This window comes from Salmo salar, chromosome ssa06, assembly GCF_905237065.1.
Source record: "Salmo salar chromosome ssa06, Ssal_v3.1, whole genome shotgun sequence".
Classification (NCBI taxonomy): domain Eukaryota; kingdom Metazoa; phylum Chordata; class Actinopteri; order Salmoniformes; family Salmonidae; genus Salmo; species Salmo salar.
In genome coordinates, this window is record NC_059447.1 from 30,377,385 (window position 1) to 30,398,341 (window position 20,957).

General features: G+C 46.5%; 1 protein-coding gene across 3 annotated transcripts in view; it reads right to left on the minus strand.

The window, feature by feature from the left end:
* Positions 1 to 20,473, minus strand: part of LOC106606940 (growth arrest-specific protein 7) — a 37,981-nt gene extending 17,508 nt beyond the window's left edge. Inside the window, exons 1-5 of one of the 3 annotated variants that reach the window (XM_045720247.1) lie at positions 20,360 to 20,473; positions 10,784 to 10,904; positions 7,606 to 7,683; positions 4,278 to 4,366; positions 1,385 to 1,447 (exon numbers count right to left, since the gene is read on the minus strand). In XM_045720247.1, coding sequence (XP_045576203.1) covers positions 1,385 to 1,447; positions 4,278 to 4,366; positions 7,606 to 7,683; positions 10,784 to 10,904; positions 20,360 to 20,362 — 354 coding nt within the window. In that variant the 5' untranslated portion in view covers positions 20,363 to 20,473. Of the gene's footprint in view, positions 1 to 1,384; positions 1,613 to 3,600; positions 4,196 to 4,277; positions 4,367 to 7,605; positions 7,684 to 10,783; positions 10,905 to 20,359 lie in introns of those variants that run through there. The other 2 variants (XM_045720249.1, XM_045720248.1) reach the window with 2 other exon arrangements.
* Positions 20,474 to 20,957: the final 484 nt, after the last annotated feature.

A 20,957-nucleotide genomic window follows, 5' to 3' on the forward strand; every position in this document is an offset into this window, starting at 1 on the left:
CAACACTGGGCACACACAGAACTGTCTGTCAGCCCTCAGCCCAGCACTCACCATCTCCTCCTACATTCCTCATTATAGACCCATAGGTTACATAACCACGAGGTCCAGTGTCAGAACAACTTAAACACTCTGAGGGATGTTTTATATAAATCTGGTTACATGTGGTCCACACAAATCCCTAATTTGCTAGAAATGAGTTTATATATTTCTGAGTATAATGACTTTAATGAATGCTAGTTATGGATACGTGGGAGTAGGAATTCAAGCTGCTTGTGTGATGTAAATGTTTTCATTAGCTGTTGTTGATGGAGAGTAGAACGGAATTATAATCATGGCTGTAATGTGGAAGTGCTGATGTTGTGTTCTGGTGAATGCAGTCCTGGGTGAACGGTATTGTCTTGCAGCTAGATGTCGGGTCCATTGGGGGATGGGAGGGATGCAGCATTACGCTCATATAATATATTTCTATGTCTTCTAGAGAAGAAGACTCAGAGGGCTCGTCAGATTCTGGACCTGTCAGAGAGAAATATACTCTAAATATACCCAGAGATGTCAACTGCCAGCTACAAAGGTCTTGTGCTTTTCAAGAGAAAATCAAAGCCCATCATACATTTAAAGAGTATGATAAAATAAAAAAAATACTTTGCTGCATGGGATACCTATTCTTACTCAAAGTCTGCGGCAGCTTCTGTGAACTGAGAGAAATCTGAAACTCTTCATTTCTTGAGGACGCATCTCCTGTGTGTAAATGCAGCTTGTGCAAGCCTCAGTCCCAAACACACAAGACTGATAGAAGGGAGTAGACACAGTACAGTCCATGAGAAAAAGATTAGCAGTTGACCTGTGGAAACCCCACTGATTAAGACTGATGTTCTATCCAATAGGCTGTTTGGTGTGGTGGCAGTGTTCCTGCACTGTGGGTTCCCCCATTACTCCACAGAGATCTGCAGCCAAACACAGAGACTACACTGCTACACGGACACACTGTAGCATAGTGGGTAGATGCAGTACATTTTAACGTTGGCCGATGGTCGGATGAAATACACAAACATCTAGCCTATTGTCAGGTAAAACATTATCTTCTTTCTTCTGTTCAATTATCTCGAAAGGGAATAATCCTAGCTAAAAATAAACATTCTGTCACGTCTGCTGTTTCTCCCTGGTGATATTGGTGCACAAGATCTGTATCCTAAACACAGTCTGAGGCTTCTGCTGCTCTGGGAAAGAAAGGAAACAATAGAGACAGACAGAGAGAGAGAGAGAGAGAAACAGAGAGAGATAGAGAGTGAGAACAACACAGAGAGAAAGAGAGAGTGAGGGAGACACAGAGAGAGATGGGTAGTGAGATGGAGAGGTTCTGGGTTTGGAGCTCCAGGGTACTCACTGTTATCTTGGTCTCCTTGATCTCCTTGTTCTGCCTCTTGGCTGGTGAATTGTTCCCCGGGTTCTGTTGGGAGAGACAGGAGGCATCGTCAACGTCAAAGCTCTCCTCGGTGTCAAAGCTGGCCGCCTCCATCATCACACAACACCTCTTCTCCTCCTGCTCCTCTCTCTGCTCCTCACGGGGAAACCCTGCTCCTGCAACTGAGGCTGCCTCTCACAGCCTGCCTGACGTGGTGAGTCGAGTGGAGACGCGTCACGGGGGTGGGGGGTGAGTAGGGGGCTGGGGAGAACGGAGGGGGAGGTGTGGAGTGGGGGGAGGGGGTGGAGGCAGTTGGTCGTAGTCCTAGCAGCGTGACGAGGCTAGCCTCCGGTTAAACTGCTGTCACCCGAGTCTGGAGGTTGACGGCAGGGGGAGGATGCAGCGAGGAGCCGTGTGTCTCCTTACTGTCCATACTGAAAACTACTGAGACAACACATGGATGGAGCCAGCGGAAGACAGCGAGAGAGCAATGTCAACATATGTTCCCCATGCCAATAAAGCCCCCTTGAATTCAGTTGAGAGATGGAAGACTGAAGGAGAGGTGGGGATTTATTTACACATTCGATCACCATTCCTCCCTCTTCCCTCTTCAGAGATAGAAAGAGACAGAGAGAGAGAGGGAGGTTGAGAGAGAGAGAGAGAGAGGGAGAGAAAGAGGGTTTTGAATGAGGGAGGAGAGGATAAAGAGAGAGGAGAGGGGGCAGGGTCTGAGGGAAATGGCTTAGTAATGATAACTAGAAGGCTAATTATTATTAGGAGGAAAGTTGGAGGAAAAGAAGAGGAGGAGGGAGAAAAACACAACCAATGAACAGCCTCTCTAGCCCCACATGTGTGTTTATGAGCTTTAGAGCTTTGGTCTGTGTGTGTGTGTGTGTGTGTGTGTGTGTGTGTGTGTGTGTGTGTGTGTGTGTGTGTGTGTGTGTGTGTGTGTGTGTGTGTGTGTTAGCGTAATGACAATTCAGAGCGGTGTGGGTACAGGATAATAGTGTGTGGGTACAGGATGTCTGATAATAGTGTGTGGGTACAGGATGTCTGATAATAGTGTGTGGGTACAGGATGTCTGATAATAGTGTGTGGGTACAGGATGTCTGATAATAGTGTGTGGGTACAGGATGTCTGATAATAGTGTGTGGGTACAGGATGTCTGATAATAGTGTGTGGGTACAGGACGTCTGATAATAGTGTGTGGGTACAGGATGTCTGATAATAGTGTGTGGGTACAGGACGTCTGATAATAGTGTGTGGGTACAGGATGTCTGATAATAGTGTGTGGGTACAGGATGTCTGATAATAGTGTGTGGGTACAGGATGTCTGATAATAGTGTGTGGGTACAGGATGTCTGATAATAGTGTGTGGGTACAGGATGTCTGATAATAGTGTGTGGGTACAGGATGTCTGATAATAGTGTGTGGGTACAGGATGTCTGATAATAGTGTGTGGGTACAGGATGTCTGATAATAGTGTGTGGGTACAGGGTGTCTGATAATAGTGTGTTGGTACAGGGTGTCTGATAATAGTGTGTGGGTACAGGATGTCTGATAATAGTGTGTGGGTACAGGGTGTCTGATAATAGTGTGTTGGTACAGGGTGTCTGATAATAGTGTGTGGGTACAGGATGTCTGATAATAGTGTGTGGGTACAGGGTGCCTGATAATAGTGTGTGGGTGTTTGTGGAGGTGTGTTCGGCAGGTGTGTTTGTGGAGGGCTGATGCATCTTTGGATGTTTTTCAGGGGTTGGGGTCCAGAGGGTGGATGAGTGGAAGAATTGATGTACACATGTGTGAGTGCATCGTATGTGAGTGCGGAGGGAGCCGAAGGGTGGGTGTGTGTTTACCCACGCGCGTGTGGTGGTGTTATCTGTGTGGGCAGGGCTGTAGCCACACTTATCCTCTCTCTCTCTCTCTCTCCTCTCTCTCTCTCTCTCTCTCTCTCTCTCTCTCTCTCTCTCTCTCTCTCTCTTTCTCTAATGATAGCGTTCCACCAGAGGCAGCAGCATGTTTGCAGCAAAAAGCAGAGCTGCCACCATATGTACACGTGATCGCCCCGAGGACACCACCCCACTGTGTCCTCCTCTCCACCCCTGCTTATAACACCCCCCTGCAGAGGCCAACACAACAACACAGTCAGCTGTAGTAACCCAGTGAAAGCCTCATGCTTCGCATCGACGCACTCTCACCTTCCTCCTCCGAAACATGGCGCCGTTGACCAGCACCTACCGATGTGTCCGGGCTGCTCAGAGCGCGGCGATCCAGCCAGCGGACTTTCCCAGAAACCCAGGACGCCCAGTTCTCCCAGTTTGAGCTATAAAGATTCTCTTGCTGGTGTCCTTTCAAAAGCTGACAACAAACCCTGCGGCGTGGTCCAAATCTCAGCTGCCCATATGGCCCAAATCTGTCCATCTATTCTCCCGTTAGCTGATGACGGGCTACTCACTAACGGTGAGTAATTAGTCACGTGGGTTGGCGTGTAACACTTCTTGGCCCGGGTTCATAGCTGCTCAAAGCAGGACCATAGAGGACAATTTTGTCCTGAAGAATGTTTGATGTGTGCAATGGATTTCAAGCATACCATATCAAGAATAAACAGTGAATTATTGCATTCAAATAGTAAAAGTGTTAATTAGCTTGCCTGCAACATGTTATAGGTGTTACAGGAACCATTATTGAGTTTGAGCTGCTTAATGTTGATGTGAAATCAAAATCAGACAACTATTTCACTCCGATCAATATGTTGAGCTGATTGCAATGTTCCAACCGTAATAGACTTAACGGGTTGGACAAAATATAGGTGTATCAGGTGAAGTCCCTTTTAAAAAGGGTATTGCAGACTGCAGGGCTGAGTTGAAAGTCTCACCTGTTTGTCCATAGTGGCTCTCCGTAGGGGCACGCCAGGGGGGTCCGTGGGATGCATAGCACTTCCTGTGGTGTAACGTGTTCCATTGACTACAGGGGAAAAGATCATAAATGTCATTGAGATGATTGACAGATTAAACCCGCTCATTACTGAATCAGTTCAGAACGATAAACAGATGAGGGAACATACAACTCCTTCATGTGAAGGACTGTGTATCAATCCATTATAGTAAAACGGTCAGGTTTTGCTTGTCTTAAAGTGGCATCTTAATGTTATGGAGTCGTTTGCATCCTAACAGTAGGGAATAATACATCCCCATTCATCATCCAGACAGAAAGCAGTTTGCACTCCCTTATATCCCTCCTTTGTCCCAGCTCCAGTCCATCTCACTGGGCTACGGCTCAGTACACAGCATATCTCATAGGTGTTTTTATCTTCTTCTCCCTCTGGCCCATAAGAAAACAATGGCCTTAAAATAATGCCAACAGCCTAAAGGGAGATGCTCCTGTGTGTCTGTACGTGTGTGTGTGTGTGTGTCTGGGTTTGTGTGTATCACAGCCCTGCATACGTCTATGGTAATTTCCCTACTCACATCCTCCAGGGTTCTAATGGTTCCTCATCAGCCGTGATTCATGGCCTGTCGCTGCATATCAAGGCAGCCCATCTCAAAATGAGCTAGAGTATTATTACAGTTGAAGTCGGAAGTTTACATACACCTTAGCCAAATACATTTAAACTCAGTGTTTCACAATTCCTGACATTTAATCCTAGTACAAATTCCCTGTCTTAGGTCAGTAAGGATCACCACTTTATTTTAAGAATGTGACATGTCAGAATAATAGTAGAGAGAATGATTTATTTCAGCTTTTATTTCTTTCATCACATTCCCAGCGGGTCAGAAGTTTACATACACTCAATTAGTATTTGGTAGCATTGCCTTGAAATTGTTTAACTTGGGTCAAATGTTTCAGGTAGCCTTCCACAATAAGTTGGGTGGATTTTGGCCCATTCCTCCTGACAGAGCTGGTGTAACTGAGTCAGGTGTGTAGGCATCCTTGCTCACACACGCTTTTTCAGTTCTGCCCACAAATGTTCTATGGGATTGAGGTCAGGGCTTTGTGATGGCCACTAAAATACCTTGACTTTGTTGTCCTGTTCTATTTTTGTTTCATCAGACCAGAGGACATTTCTCCAAAAAGTACGATCTTCGTCACCATGTGCAGTTACAAACTGTAGTCTGGCTTTTTTATGGCGGTTTTGGAGCAGTGGCTTCTTCCTTGCTGAGCGGCCTTTCAGGTTATGTTGATATAGGACTCGTTTTACTGTGGATATAGTTACTTTTGTACCTGTTTCCTCCAGCATCTTCACAAGGTCCTTTGCTGTTGTTCTGGGATTGATTTGCACTTTTCGCACCAAAGTACGTTCATCTCTAGGAGACAGAACGCATCTCCTTCCTGAGCGGTATGACGGCTGCGTGGTCCCATGGTGTTTATACTTGCGTACTATTGTTTGTACAGATGAACGGGGTACCTTCAGGCATTTGGAAATTGCTCCCAAGGATGAACCAGACTTTTGGAGGTCTACCATTTTTTTCTGAGGTCTTGGCTGATTTCTTTTGATTTTCCCATGACGTCAAGCAAAGAGGCACTGAGTTTGAAGGTAGGCCTTGAAATACATCCACAGGTACACCTCCAATTGACTCAAATGATGTCAATTAGCCTATCAGAAGCTTCTAAAGCCATGACATCATTTTCTGGAATTTTTCAAGCTGTTTAAAGGCACAGTCAAGTTAGTGTATGTAAACTTCTGACCCACTGGAATTGTGATGCAGTGAATTATAAGTGAAATAATCTGTCTGTAAACAATTGTTGGAAAAATGACTTGTGTCATGCACAAAGTAGATGTCCTAACCGACTTCCCAAAACTATAGTTTGTTAACAAGAAATTTGTGAAGTGGTTGAAAAACGAGTTTTAATGACGCCAACCTAAGTGTATGTAAACTACCGACTTCAACTGTACATCAGCATGACTCCTGAGGGAAGCTGAGCACCACAGCCATGTAAAGACCCAACATAATGGCCCCTGAGGGAGGCTGAGCACCACAGCCATGTAAAGACCCAACATAATGGCCCCTGAGGGAGGCTGAGCACCACAGCCATGTAAAGACCAAACATAATGATCCCTGAGGGAGGCTGAGCACCACAGCCATGTAAAGACCCAACATAATGACCCCTGAGGGAGGCTGAGCACCACAGCCATGTAAAGACCCAACATAATGGCCCCTGAGGGAGGCTGAGCACCACAGCCATGTAAAGACCCAACATAATGGCCCCTGAGGGAGGCTGAGCACCACAGCCATGTAAAGACCCAACATAATGGCCCCTGAGGGAGGCTGAGCACCACAGCCATGTAAAGACCCAACATAATGACCCCTGAGGGAGGCTGAGCACCACAGCCATATAAAGACATGACATAATGACCCAGCTCTCACACATAATGGAGCAGAGACCAGGCGAATAGGGATCAGAGGGGGATGGATACTCTGTTAGAGAGACATATACCGAAATATATAGGGATCAAGCTATTTTACGAGGTCTCAGAACAACAGTGTGCTGAAATGTAACGGTATGAAGTCTCACTAGGTGGGTATCTGCTGTTTCATCAACAGAATGCTCTTCCACAGATAGGGAGCCCATGGCGGTGCCGTCATACTTATTCTAGAGCCCATGGCTGTCTCCATGAATGCTTTGCATTATCCAAGCAGACTGAGTTATGGACTCAGATACAGGCAGTGCAATCTGAGCCCACTTCCTGTTCAACACTACTTCACCCTCTCTAACCTTACCCCCAATCCACCCAATCCCTAACTTCCTAGGGCTCATCTCCAGTGCCGAGCCGGGGCATCCGGAGCCCAGGGAGGATCCGGGCTGGACTAGCCAGGCAGAGAGATCCCTCAACCTGGGCTTCATTACTGCCTGCCTCCCCTGGGAGGATTAGCCTTGTCTGGTCTGACAAATCCCTACAGCTGGCTGTTCTCTCCCTGGTTGTTCTCCCAGTGTGTGGAGAGAACATGCCAGCAGTGGAATACCATCTACTGGCCTGGGATGGTGTTCCTCAGACATACAGTAATGAGAGGCAAAACCTGAAATGCCCCTAAATAAGCCAACAAGGGTTTCAGCTAGCCAGGTCAAGTTAGATTGCTAATGCTTCAGTTGTACAGCTACTACACAGTGAAGAAGAGGAATTGCTATATCGATGCAAGCAACACTTTTAACACTTATTTAACTCAATAGATATGGTAGATTTGTCAGAAGAGGCTTGATGTTACCTTCTGGTAAGGAGTTCCTTTGTGCCGGTGGTCCAACTGGGGTTCCATAAGCAGCGGAGGGCCGTTCCCATGTTGTTTCTGGAAGGGCACATAAATGGTTAAAGCCAAATGAGGAGTAAGGCACAATGGACACACAGTTCCACAGTTTCCCTGAACGCTGAATGAAACTCTAAAGAACACAGGTGGAGAGCACAACCATTCAGAAATGTTGAAAAAGTATTGTCGAGGACATGGTCACACAGGACTAAAGCGGGCGACTACAGTGTTCTGATAATCAGTGTTCTCTTTCAGTTGAGAACAGAGAAACAGGAAGAGAATACTTGAAATGAAAAGTATTCAAATGAATGATTCACTTGCAGAAAAAACTATTGAGATTCTTGACATTCTCTCAGAATGTTCCTGGGGCATCAAACAAAAATCATTCCAGTTAGTGGAGCAAGAAGTCCTTTGTCATCTGGACAGTGTTAGAGATGCTCTCTGACTATCAGGCAGAGACACTGTATATACAATGATCTGATAACGTCGGTACTTTACAGCCTCTTGAGTAATAAAAGTGTTAGATTTGCTTGAAAATACAACTGAGTGCCCATTAAAAATAGCATCTATAATCAGTGTAATTCAAAAACACATTCTAATCATTATGCAGTTGAATTAAAGTGCATAATAGAATTCAGTATAATAATGAGTGTTACAGCATATGGTTTTATGAAATAGCCCCTGGGTCTTTATCTCTACTACAGTGTGTGGTGTGCCAAGGTGCAGTGTTCTGCCAGGGTATTGGAGCTGCCGTGGGTGAAGCCTGGCTTTGTCCTGTGGGAAACAGTCTTTTTCTCTGTCTCCTATTCCATTCACACACACACACACACACTCACACACACACACACACACACACACACACACACACACACACACACACACACACACACACACACACACACACACACACACACACACACACACACACACACACACACACACACACACACACACACACACACACACACACACACACACACAGGGGTTGTTTAAATGTCATTACACAGGACGGCTTTGTGGAACACATGGGTTGAGCTGCTGAGGTACCTGCAGCAGTGGCTGCCATCACCACACATTTGGGCTAATCAGATGAAAGTGGATGAGATGTTAAGCCCTCCTTCAGATGAATGGGATGGAGAGATGTTGATGATGGGGAATGGTAATGAGCTCTCTGAGACGGCAGCATTTCACAGCAGAATTGGAAACTATGGTTACCAAACAAACACTGACAAATGGAATGGTTTCTGATTTAAAAAGATGTGAACCTACACACTGGAGAAGGCTGTTAAGGAAACATTTGTGTTTGCTAACCTGACGCAGTAAAAAAATGCCCCAAAAAATGAAGTAAGCTTTATGTGTGTGGACGCATCCCACTTTTTTGGCTCGTGAAATGATGAAATATGTATTGGTTCCAGCATAATCGGGCAGATTATATAGCTACAGTAATAATGCAGATATATACATTACAGTGAGGGGAAAAAGTATTTGACCCCCTGCTGATTTTGTATGTTTGCCCACTGACAAAGAAATTATCAGTCTATAATTTTAATGGTAGGTTTATTTGAACAGTGAGACAACAAAAAAATCCAGAAAAATGCATGTCAAAATTTTTTATAAATTGATTTGAATTTTAATGAGGGAAATAAGTATTTAACCCCCTCTCAATTAGAAAGATTTCTGGCTCCCAGGTGTCTTTTATACAGGTAACGAGCTGAGATTAGGAGTACACTCTTAAAGGGAGACACCTGTCCACAGAAGCAATCAATCAATCAAATTCCAAACTCTCCACCATGGCCAAGACCGAAGAGCTCTCCAAGGATGTCAGAGACAAGATTGTAGACCTACACAATGCTGGAATGGGCTACAAGACTATCGCCAAGCAGCTTGGTGAGAAGGTGACAACAGTTGGTGCGATTATTCGCAAATGGAAGAAACACAAAAGAACTGTCAATCTCTCTCGGCCTGGGGCTCCATACAAGATCTCACCTCGTGGAGTTGCAATGATCATGAGAACAGTGAGGAATCAGCCCAGAACTACACAGGAGGATCTTGTCAATGATCTCAAGGCAGCTGGGACCATAGTCACCAAGAAAACAATTGTTAACACACTACGCCGTGAAGGACTGAAATCCTGCAGCGCCCGCAATGTCCCCCTGCTCAAGAAAACACATATACATGCCCGTCTGAAGTTTGCCAATGAACATCTGAATGATTCAGAGGACAACTGGGTGAAAGTGTTGTGGTCAGATGAGACCAAAATGGAGCTCTTTGGCATCAACTCAACTCACTGTGTTTGGAGTGGGAGGAATGCTGCCTATGGCCCCAAGAACACCATCCCCACCGTCAAACATGAAGGTGGAAACATTATGCTTTGGGGGTGTTTTTCTGCTAAGGGGACAGGACAACTTCACCGCATCAAAGGGACGATGGACGGGGCCATGTACCATCAAATCTTGGGTGAGAACCTCCTTCCCTCAGCCAGGGCATTGAAAATGGGTCGTGGATGGGTATTCCAGCATGCCAATGACCCAAAACACACGGCCAAGGCAACAAAGGAGTGGCTCAGGAAGAAGCACATTAAGGTCCTGGAGTGGCCTAGCCAGTCTCCAGACCTTAATCCCATAGAAAATCTGTGGAGTGAGCTGAAGGTTCGAGTTGCCAAACGTCAGCCTCGAAACCTTAATGACTTGGAGAAGATCTGCAAAGAGGAGTGGGACAAAATCCCTCCTGAGATGTGTGCAAACCTGGTGGCCAACTACAAGAAACGTCTGACCTCTGTGATTGCCAACAAGGGTTTTGCCAGCAAGTACTAAGTCATGTTTTGACATGCGTTTTTCTGGATTTTTTGTTGTTGTTATTCTGTCTCTCACTGTTCAAATAAACCTACCATTAAAATTATAGACTGATAATTTCTTTGTCAGTGGGCAAATGTACAAAATCAGCAGGGGATCAAATACTTTTTTCCCTCACTGTATATATACATAGTCAGAGGGGTATTGTAGAAATCTATGGCGCTGTGAATCACAGCCAATAGGAATGGAGGATCTGCCAGATTTCTTCCACCCTCCTCATAATATTGATCCTCCTCTCACATGAGTGAGCATGTCAGTAGGGTTGTGGTGGAGCTGTGTGCCTGGCTTACCTTTGCTGCCGGTGTTGACGTAGTACCTGCATCCCTCGGGTGACATGTAACATCTCCAGCCTTGGGGAAGAGGGACACTCTTGGTCTCATCCCCCGGTGCAGGGCTGGTGGCCGCTGGCTTCTGTTACAAACATACCACTCGTTTCACTACCAGATAGTTCATATAAGCTGGGACTGTTTCCCAGTCTTGCTCATATAAATGGTGAGTACAAATATTAACTATTCATTGACAAATGTTGATTTTGTTCTGTTTTTTTTTTACTGTAATTGATTTGCGCACTTGATTAATATACATAATATTCCATACTACGTATCTGCATATCAAGGAGGGGTTGCATCAGCCTCTAATGTTCCCAATTAGCAGTGTCTGCTAATTTCTACCCAGTTACAGTACAAAGTACTCCCACATTTCTAAAGCAGGCTGATTGCAGGCGCAGACACAGTTGTGTATGAAAGATCTGTTTTAATTAGGAACAATGTCATTAATAATGATTCATTCAGGAAATATTGAACTGTGGCAAGGACTGGGAAAGCTTGTTTGATTGTTGGAAGGGTGTTCTTTTCTTTGAACCCTTCATGTGGTTGATGGTAAACTGAGAAGACCCCACTGCTGAAAGAGACAAAAGAAGGCCCCATTGCACTCTGAAACCCCCACCTAAACCAGCCTAATGGAACATAATTAGAGCTCTTTGACAACACAGATCAGCCTTATGTTTATCGATGAGCAAATGAAGCAAACAAAGAAAAGAACACCCTCCCTACAATTAAACATGGGCAGGTTTGATAATGCTGTGGATTTGCTTTGCTGCCTCTGGTACTGGGGGCTTTGAACGTGTGCAAGACATCATGAAATCAGCAGACTATCAAGATGTTCTGGAGTGCAATGTTCAACCCAGTGTCCAAAAACTGTGTCTCTGTCAGTGATGTAAAGTACTTAAGTAAAAATATTTTAAAGTACTATTTAAGTCGTTTTTTAGGGCATCTGTACTTTACTTTACTATTTATATTTGTGACAACTTTTACTTCACTACATTCCTAAAGAAAATTATGTACTTTTTCTCCATAAATTTTCCCTGACATAGTACTCATTACATTTTGAATGCTGAAGCAGGACAGAAAATGGTCCAATTCACACACTTATCAAGAGAACATCCCTGGTCATCTCTACTGCCTCTGATCTGGCGGACTCAGTAAACACAAATGCTTTGTTTGTAAAGGATGTCTGAGTGTTGAAGTGTGACCCTTGCTATCCGTAAATAAAAAAAAACAGAAAATTGTATCATATGGTTTGCTTAATATAAGGAGTTTGAAATTATTCATACTTTTACTTTTGATACTTAAGTATATTTAAAACCAAATACTTTTAGACTTTTACTCAAGTAGTATTTTACTGGGTGACTTTCACTTTTACTTTTTTCTATTAAGGTATCTTCACTTTTACTCCAGTATGACAATTGGGTACTTTTTCCTCCACTGGTCTCTGTTGAAGGTTGTGGGGCTTCCAGCAGAACAACAACCCAAACACACATGAGAAAGCACCCAGGAATGGTTCAAGAATAAACACTGGACTCTTCTGCAGTGGCCAGCAATGAGTCCAGATCTGAATCCCATCATAAACCTATGGTGAGATCAGAAAACAGCAGTTGGTGAAAGGCATCACTCAAACATGGAAAAATTGGAACAGTTTGCAGCTGAAAAATGGGCCAAATTCCCATGTGCAGCAACCCCATTGATGATTACAATAAGTGTTTTTTTGCAGTTATGTTCGCCAAAGGCTGTTTAACCAAGTATTAGCTCCTGGGTGCCATTTATTTTGTCCATGCCATTTGTTGAAATTTTCTTAAATAACATTGTAAACTTAAGTGTCCCCCCCAAAAAATGGTTCTGCAATGTTGACAATCCAATAAAAGAATGGTTCCATTTGAACTTATTTCAGAAGTTCAAAGGGTCCAATATATTTGTCCACCACTGTACATGTTTCCTTGAAATGTGCAAACAACATCCGTTCCGATGTGCTGTTATTATTTAGAAGCTATTCTTTTCGGCTCACAGTGCTTTCTTCAGGGCTTTCACAGTGCTTTCCCTTGGTTAGAGGGTGTTATTCACAATGATCCACTATCTGGATAAATAACAATAACAGCTTCTTGGACCTTATCAGCAGTTCCCAGAAGGCTCATACACACCCATAAAGCTCCTGGTCACATTGCGACTACAGAATTTACTGCAGTGTACTTTACAAGGCAAAAGTCCTCTTTAATCTACAGGGATGGCCTTACCGACGATTCATTGTCATTAGCAACAGTGTGTTGCTGTCACGACTTCCGCCGGAGTCGGTCCCTCTCCTTGTTCGGGCGGCGTTCGGCGGTTGACGTCACCGGCTTTCTAGCCACCACCGATCCACTTTTCATTTTCCATTTGTTCTGTCTTTTCCATTTGTTCTGTCTTTCATTTCCTGAGTTTTCCCCGCATTCCCAGCATAAGGCGCTAGTAGATTCAGGCGCAGCTGGGAATTTTATTGACCGTTCATTTGCTCATAGTTTAGGGATTCCCCTTGTTCCTGTGGATATGCCCTTCCCTGTGCATGCCTTAGATAGTCGACCATTAGGGTCAGGGCTGATTAGGGAGGCCACCGCTCCACTGGACATGGTTACGCAGGAGGGTCATGAGGAGAGAATCAGTCTCTTCCTTATTGATTCTCCTGCGTTTCCTGTGGTGCTGGGCTTACCCTGGTTGGCCTGTCATGACCCCACTATTTCATGGCAACAGATGGCTCTCAAGGGCTGGTCACGAGAGTGCTCAGGGAGGTGTGTGGGGGTTTCCATCAGTGCGACTACGGTGGAAAGTCCAGACCAGGTCTCCACCATGCGCATTCCTTCAGAATATGCCGATTTGGCTCTCGTCTTCTGTAAGAAGAGGGCGACTAAATTACCACCTCATCGACGGGGGACTGTGCGATAAATCTCCTGGTAGACGCAGCACTTCCCAGGAGTCACATGTGTCCTCTGTCACAGGAGGAGACGGTGGCTATGGAAACATATGTCTCAGAATCCCTGGGGCAGGGATACATTCGGCCCTCCACTTCACCTGCCTCCTTGACTTTCTTTTTTGTGAAGAAGAAGGATGGGGGTCTGCACCCATGTATTAAGTATCGAGGGAACAATCAGATCACTGTGAGGTACAGCTACCCGCTGCCTCTCATCGCCAGTGCGATCGAGTCAATGCACGGGGCGTGCTTCTTCACAAAATTGGATCTCAGGAGCGCTTACAACCTGGTGCGTATCCGGGAGGGGGACAAGTGGAAGACGGCATTTAGTACCACCTCAGGGCACTATGAGTACCTCGTCATGCCGTACGGGTTGATGAATGCTCCATCAGTCTTCCAGGCTTTGGTTGACGACATTTTCCGGGACCTGCACGAGCAGGGTGTAGTGGTGTATATCGACGACATTCTGATATACTCCGCTACACGCGCCGAGCATGTGTCCCTGGTGTGCAGTTGCTTGGTCGACTGTTGGAGCATGACCTGTACGTCAAGGCTGAGAAATGTCTGTTCTTCCAACAGTCCGTCTCCTTCCTAGGGTACCGCATTTCCACGTCAGGGGTGGAGATGGAGAGTGACAGCATTTCAGCCGTATGTAATTGGCCGACTCCCACCACGGTAAAGGAAGTGCAGCGGTTTCTGGGGTTTGCCAACTACTACCGGAGGTTTATCCAGGGTTTTGGTCAGGTAGCAGCTCCCATTACCTCACTGCTGAAGGGGGGACCAGTGCGGCTGTAGTGGTCGGCTGAGGAGGACAGGGCTTTCGGTTATCTGAAGGCTCTGTTTACCTCGGCTCCCGTGCTGGCTCATCCGGATCCCTCTTTGGCGTTCATAGGGGAGGTGGATGCGTCCGAGGCTGGGATAGGAGCCGTGCTCTCTCAGCGCTCGGTCATGCCACCGAAGCTCCGCCCCTGTGCTTTCTTTTCAGAGAAGCTCAGCACGGCGGAGTGAAACTATGATGTGGGGGACCAGGAGCTGTTGGCTGTTGTCAAGGCTCTGAAGGCGTGGAGACATTGGCTAGAGGGGGCTAAACACCCTTTTCTCATCTGGACTGACCACCGCAATCTGGAGTACATCCGGGCAGCGAGGAGACTGAACCCTCGCCAGGCAAGGTGGGCTATGTTCTTTACCCGTTTTGTTTTCACTCTATCCTACAGACCAGGTTCCCAGATCGCTAAGGCAGACGCACCGTCCCGGATGTATGACACAGAGCGGTCCATGGATCACACTCCCATACTTCCGGCCTCTGGTGGCACCGGTGGTGTGGGAGCTGGATGCGGACATCGAGCGGATGTTACGCACAGAGCCCACTCCCCCCCAGTATCCAGCTGGGCGTTCCGTCTGCTGTCCGCGACCGTCTGGTCTATTGGGCCCATATGTCACCCTCCTCTGGTCATCCTGGCATCGGTCGGACGGTGCATTGCCTTAGTGGGAAGTACTGGTGGCCCACCTTGGCCAAGGACATGAGGGTTTATGTTTCCTCCTGCTCGGTGTCCGCCCAGTGCAAGTCTCCCAGGCACCTACACAGAGGGAAATTACAACCCCTACTTGTTCCACAACGGCCGTGGTCGCACCTGTCGGTGGACTTCCTGGCGGATCTTCCTCCCTCACAGGGCAACACCACAATCCTGGTCGTTGTGGATCAGTTTTCTAAGTCCTGCTGTCTCCTCCCTTTGCCCAGTCTCCCTACGGCCCTACAGACTGTGAAGGCCCTGTTCACTCACGTCTTCCGGCACTACGGGGTGCCTGAGGACATAGTCTCTGATCGGGGTCCCCAGTTCACGTCCAGGGTCTGGAGAGTGTTCATGGAACGTCTGGGGGTCTCGGTCAGCCTTACCTCAGGTTTTCACCCCGAGAGTAACGGGCAGGTGGAGAGAGTAAATCAGGATGTGGGTAGGTTTCTGAGGTCATATTGCCAGGACTGGCCGGGTGAGTAGGCGACGTTCATCCCCTGGGCAGAGATGGCCCAAAACTCACTCCGCCACTCCTCCACTAACCTCTCTCCTTTCCAGTGCGTACTGGGGTATCAGCCGGTTCTGGCACCTTGGCATCAGAGCCAGATCGAGGCTCCTGCGGTGGACAAATGGTTCAAGCGCTCGGAGGAGACCTGGGACGCCGCCCATGTGCACCTACAACGGGCCGTGAGGCGGCAAAAAGCGAGCGCCGACCGTCACCGCAGCAAGGCCCCGGTGTTCGCACCGGGGAACAGGGTCTGGCTCTTGACCCGAAACCTACCCCTCCGCCTGCCCTGCCGGAAGCTGGGTCCGCGGTTTGTGGGGCCATTTAAAGTCCTGAGGAGACTGAACGAGGTATGCTATAGATTACAGCTTCCCCCAGATTATCGCATTAATCCCTCGTTCCATGTGTCTCTCCTCAGGCCGGTGTTGGCTGGTCCACTCCAGGAAGCTGAGGTGCGGGATGTTCCTCCGCCCCCTTTGGACATCGAGGGGGCCCCGGCGTATGCTGTTCGAGCCATCCTGGACTCGAGGCGTCGGGCGAGGGGCCTTCAGTACCTCGTGGACTGGGAGGGGTACGGTCCGGAGGAGAGATGCTGGGTGCCGGTGGATGACGTCCTGGACCCTTCGTTGCTGCGGGATTTCCACCGTCTCCATCCAGATCACCCTGCGCCTCGTCCTCCGGGTCGTCCCCGAGGTCGGTGTCGGCGCGCCGCTGGAGCCGCGCATCAAGGGGGGGTACAGTCATGACTTCCGCCGAAGTCGGTCCCTCTCCTTGTTCGGGCGGCGTTCGGCGTTCGGCAGTCGACGTCACCGGCTTTCTAGCCACTGCCGATCCACTTTTCATTTTCCATTTGTTCTGTCTTTGTCTTATCACACCTGGCTTCACTCAACAATCACTTGTTTATTATTTAACCCTCTGTTCCCCATGTTGCATTTGTGAGTGACTGTTATTTGTTACGTGGATTATTTATCAGGCGTTGCACTTTTGTTTTAGACCGTGTTTTGGCACTTGTATGTGTTATGTGCTGTCATTTGGTAACCGGTATTAAAGTGCGCCTGGTTATTATACTCCGCTCTCCTGCACTTAACTTCGCCTCCCATATACACGCATTACAGTTGCCAAAGCTGTCTGCTGTATCCGACAGAGGGCCTGCTGAAGTCTGCCTGTACCTCTTCTAACATGGTGACTGGCTGCTAGTCACGACCCTACCCCAGATCCACTGAGGAGTGTGGGGACAGAGGGGGAGGAGAGGGGGAAAGGGAGGAGAAGAAGGGAAGGATATTAATGGAATGATAAAGCAGAGAGATCCTGCGGATATCTACATTTACATTTAAGTCATTTAGCAGACGCTCTTATCCAGAGCGACTTACAAATTGGTGCATTCACCTTATGATATCCAGTGGAACAACCACTTTACAATAGTGCATCTAAATCTTTTTGGGGGGGGGGGGGGTTAGAAGGATTACTTTATCCTATCCTAGGTATTCCTTAAAGAGGTGGGGTTTCAGGTGTCTCCGGAAGGTGGTGATTGACTCCGCTGTCCTGGCGTCGTGAGGGAGCTTGTTCCACCATTGGGGTGCCAGAGCAGCGAACAGTTTTGACTGGGCTGAGCGGGAACTGTGCTTCCTCAGAGGTAGGGAGGCGAGCAGGCCAGAAGTGGATGAACGCAGTGGATGAACGCAGTGCCCTTGTTTGGGTGTAGGGCCTGATCAGAGCCTGAAGGTACGGTGGTGCCGTTCCCCTCTCAGCTCCGTAGGCAAGCACCATGGTCTTGTAGCAGATGCGAGCTTCAACTGGAAGCCAGTGGAGAGAGCGGAGGAGCGGGGTGACGTGAGAGAACTTGGGAACTCGTTTGATGTACAAGATAAAAGAGATTCCTTTCTGTCTCTCTTTCTGATATAAAGCACTGGGCTTACAGTGAGCAGTTTGCAGTGAGTACAATACAAAACGCCTCGTCTTCATTGACGAGCCATGCTGTGCTGCAGGAAACTGTCCTCAGTCATTTATCATGAGCTCATAAAATGCATTATCCTTCCTCAAGCTCCCAATAAGGACATACTGTATGTGATTACACTATGTCAGACAAATCATGAACATACTGTATCACCAAGGAGCACAATGTCCATTAGCTTAACGTAAATCAGACGGCAGCATACAATCCTCTGAACCATGGAATAGTAGTGAACTGTTACTTTTTGCCAGAGACATGAATCGTTAACTAATTAATCCTCCCAGAGAGATGTAAATGACAGATTCTTATCTTGAGATTTGTATCATTTGTGATTTATCTCACTTCCCTGAGCTGTAGCGATTTCACATGTCCCCTGGCAAAAAACTGTTGAATAAAGCGTAACGGCGTCCAAGCTTTCAAAGAATTTAAAAGGACAAAATCCTCTGATATCTCCTGCCAAATCCCACAATCCTCTGGGGTGGTGCTCCCACTGCAACCCCTGGGAGGAGACTCTTTATAGAGTATACTCCCCTCCAGTTTCCTCAGTTCCCATTGAATACCAACAAATCAACAGGACAGGCCCTCTCCCATCACTACAGAGGAGAGTCTGGGCTCTTGCTGTTAGCATGCCCTTCTGTGGCTTCATTGGTATGACTGGGAATGAATGAGAGCATTAACCCCACTTTGTGCTACCTGCAATAGGGGGATTATTATAGTGCAGCACCTGAAGCTGGTTGGAGACAGGGGTACTAAATGAAGAGCCTGGCCTAGTGTTAAATCCTCACCGCTGACTGATTTTCTCTACACTCGGCTCTGCATGTCAATGTATCTCTCTGCCTATTGTATCCTACTTAGGGCCTATCTCGCTCACTCAGTGGTGTGGCCCGGTGGGCAAAGCCCTTTCACTGTCACTCCAGGAAGTCTTGGTGGTGCACCGAGTGCCAGAGTAACAGTTTTAAACTCCAAATTGCTTTCAACAGCAAATTACCATTCGCTAAGCTCTGCCCCAGAATTTTTAGCAACCAATCGCAGTGCAACAACTGTCGAGTCCGACACATTGGACAAGCTCACTTTTCAATTGCATTTGCCAGTGAGGGCTATGGCCCCAAACAATAAAAAAAAAAAAAAATGAAATAGCTTAATAATTGAACAGTGCAAAGGGAGTACTGTGATTCCTGAAGTGCAGAGTCTGTTGATGGAGTATTTTTCGATTCCGAAATTATACTTTGTTACATTGTATAACTTGTTTTCAAAAAATGTATGTTAGCTAGCTACGTTAGCAATGTTATGAATACAACTCTCATCTGCTGTCGACATCAGGATACGATTTGAGAGCACTAGTTAGCTCCAGAAGTGGATATTATAGCTTTGACTGCATGCTGAGTGAATTCAGCACCATTCAGTGGTTAGCTACACTACAAACATTACCAGGTTCCCTTGAAGCAATTGAAATGACAGTCCACCACAACATAACCAAGAGTTAGTAAGGCGTAGTCTGTGTAAGGCGGAGTCTGTGTTTAACCCACTGAGGTAGGGTTTAATTTCATTATATATTATAAACAGTTTGAGATCATTGGGAAATGTTCCAGAGTACGAGAGTGGGAGGAACAGATGAAATCCCACTGCAAATGTGGTACTTGTGCTAGCTTTGAGTCATCAGTCAATCGAGTTGATTGTCATTGTATGACCCTTTGTTTAGAATGTCTACATACTGAGGTGATTTCAAAAACACTGCATCTGCATTGATTCAACCTGCTACCTCAGGTTCTGCTATGCACATAATATCTTCCATTCTGTCCAATCAAATCAATTAAAATGAAGGCACTGTGGTGCTTGTTGTCAGTCACCCACATTTGTGTACATGTCAAATAATATATTGCAACAAAATGTTGCAAGTTCAGTAAGGTAAGTGACTCTTTATCTGAAACACTCACAAAACAGTAGACTAAATGTAATTCATTTTTACATGATTTTCTCTGTGGCTCCAGGGCATGTACAGTACTAACTGTACTGTAAGTTTCAGTAATTATGAGAAAAGTCTTGTAAAACAACATACTGTAACTCCACACATGATAATGATAAAAAGGGGCGAACATGGACAAATCAGTGAGCCCTGTTTCTTACACAGGCCAATGAACGTGACAATAAACATTCCAGACTTCATTTAACAGGTTCTGTTTTTATCTTTCAAGGGAAACAGAGCCTTCCTGAAGACACAGAAGAAGAGGGACTTTGACTGAGCTAGGAGAGCAGGGTGGCTGAGGGACAGTTAAAACCAACAGTGAAGATCAAAGTGTTTTGGCAGGCCCCGCCACAGGGCACACATTGTGCCGCAGAAGAAGCGGGATATGAGAGCTATATCTGGACAGAGACAGACAGACCATGTCTTAGCAGAATAAACATCCACCAAACTCAAAAGGATGAGAAATAAAATACAACTACATCCGACACAAAGGCTTGAACAGAGCCAATGAATCTCCTGTACCCATTCTGTCTGACTACCACAATTGTTCCACTGAAGCAACTCCCAATTCTGTCAAAAAATGTAACACCACACATAAAGTACTGTCAAAAATGTCATTGATAACAGAGACTGATAATAATAGCATTAAAAACAAAGCCTTACCATGTTGGGCTGAGACTACGTCGTAAGGAAGCAAACAGCCAAATGAGAGAAGTGTCCGTTAACTAGTCACAGTGAACATTGAGTGGGACAAGGCTCTTTTAGAACCAGGAGGAGGAAACATTTGTCACACATATGGGTTCTCATTACTGGCCAGAGTGACCCGGCACCCAGGGTCAAAGCTAAGACATGGAAGGAATGGACAGACACTAAACATCTTTCTACTCCGCCTCTTTTCTTTATTTACAAGACAAAGAATAAAACGGTCCAGGAAGAACCATCTTGTGGTATGAGACGTTTTCTATGAGTCTTTGTTAGTGTCCAGCAGATGTAAGGGTCTGGAAGCCCGGTCTCAGATGCAGCCAGGGGCCTGCTCCATGGCAGGCCACACAATGGCCAACACTGTGAGACAGAGCTGTGAGGCACTCGCAGGCAACAAGGCCCGTTTTGTGTTGGTCCGTCCCTCCATTTCTTATAAATCAAATTGACCCTGTGTGAAGTGTGTTCGAGCTGCCACACTCCCCTCTGATACAGACTGATTGTGACTGACTATCTCTAAGAAGGCATGCAGCCGGCCAGGCTACATCATCTGGCAGCTGGC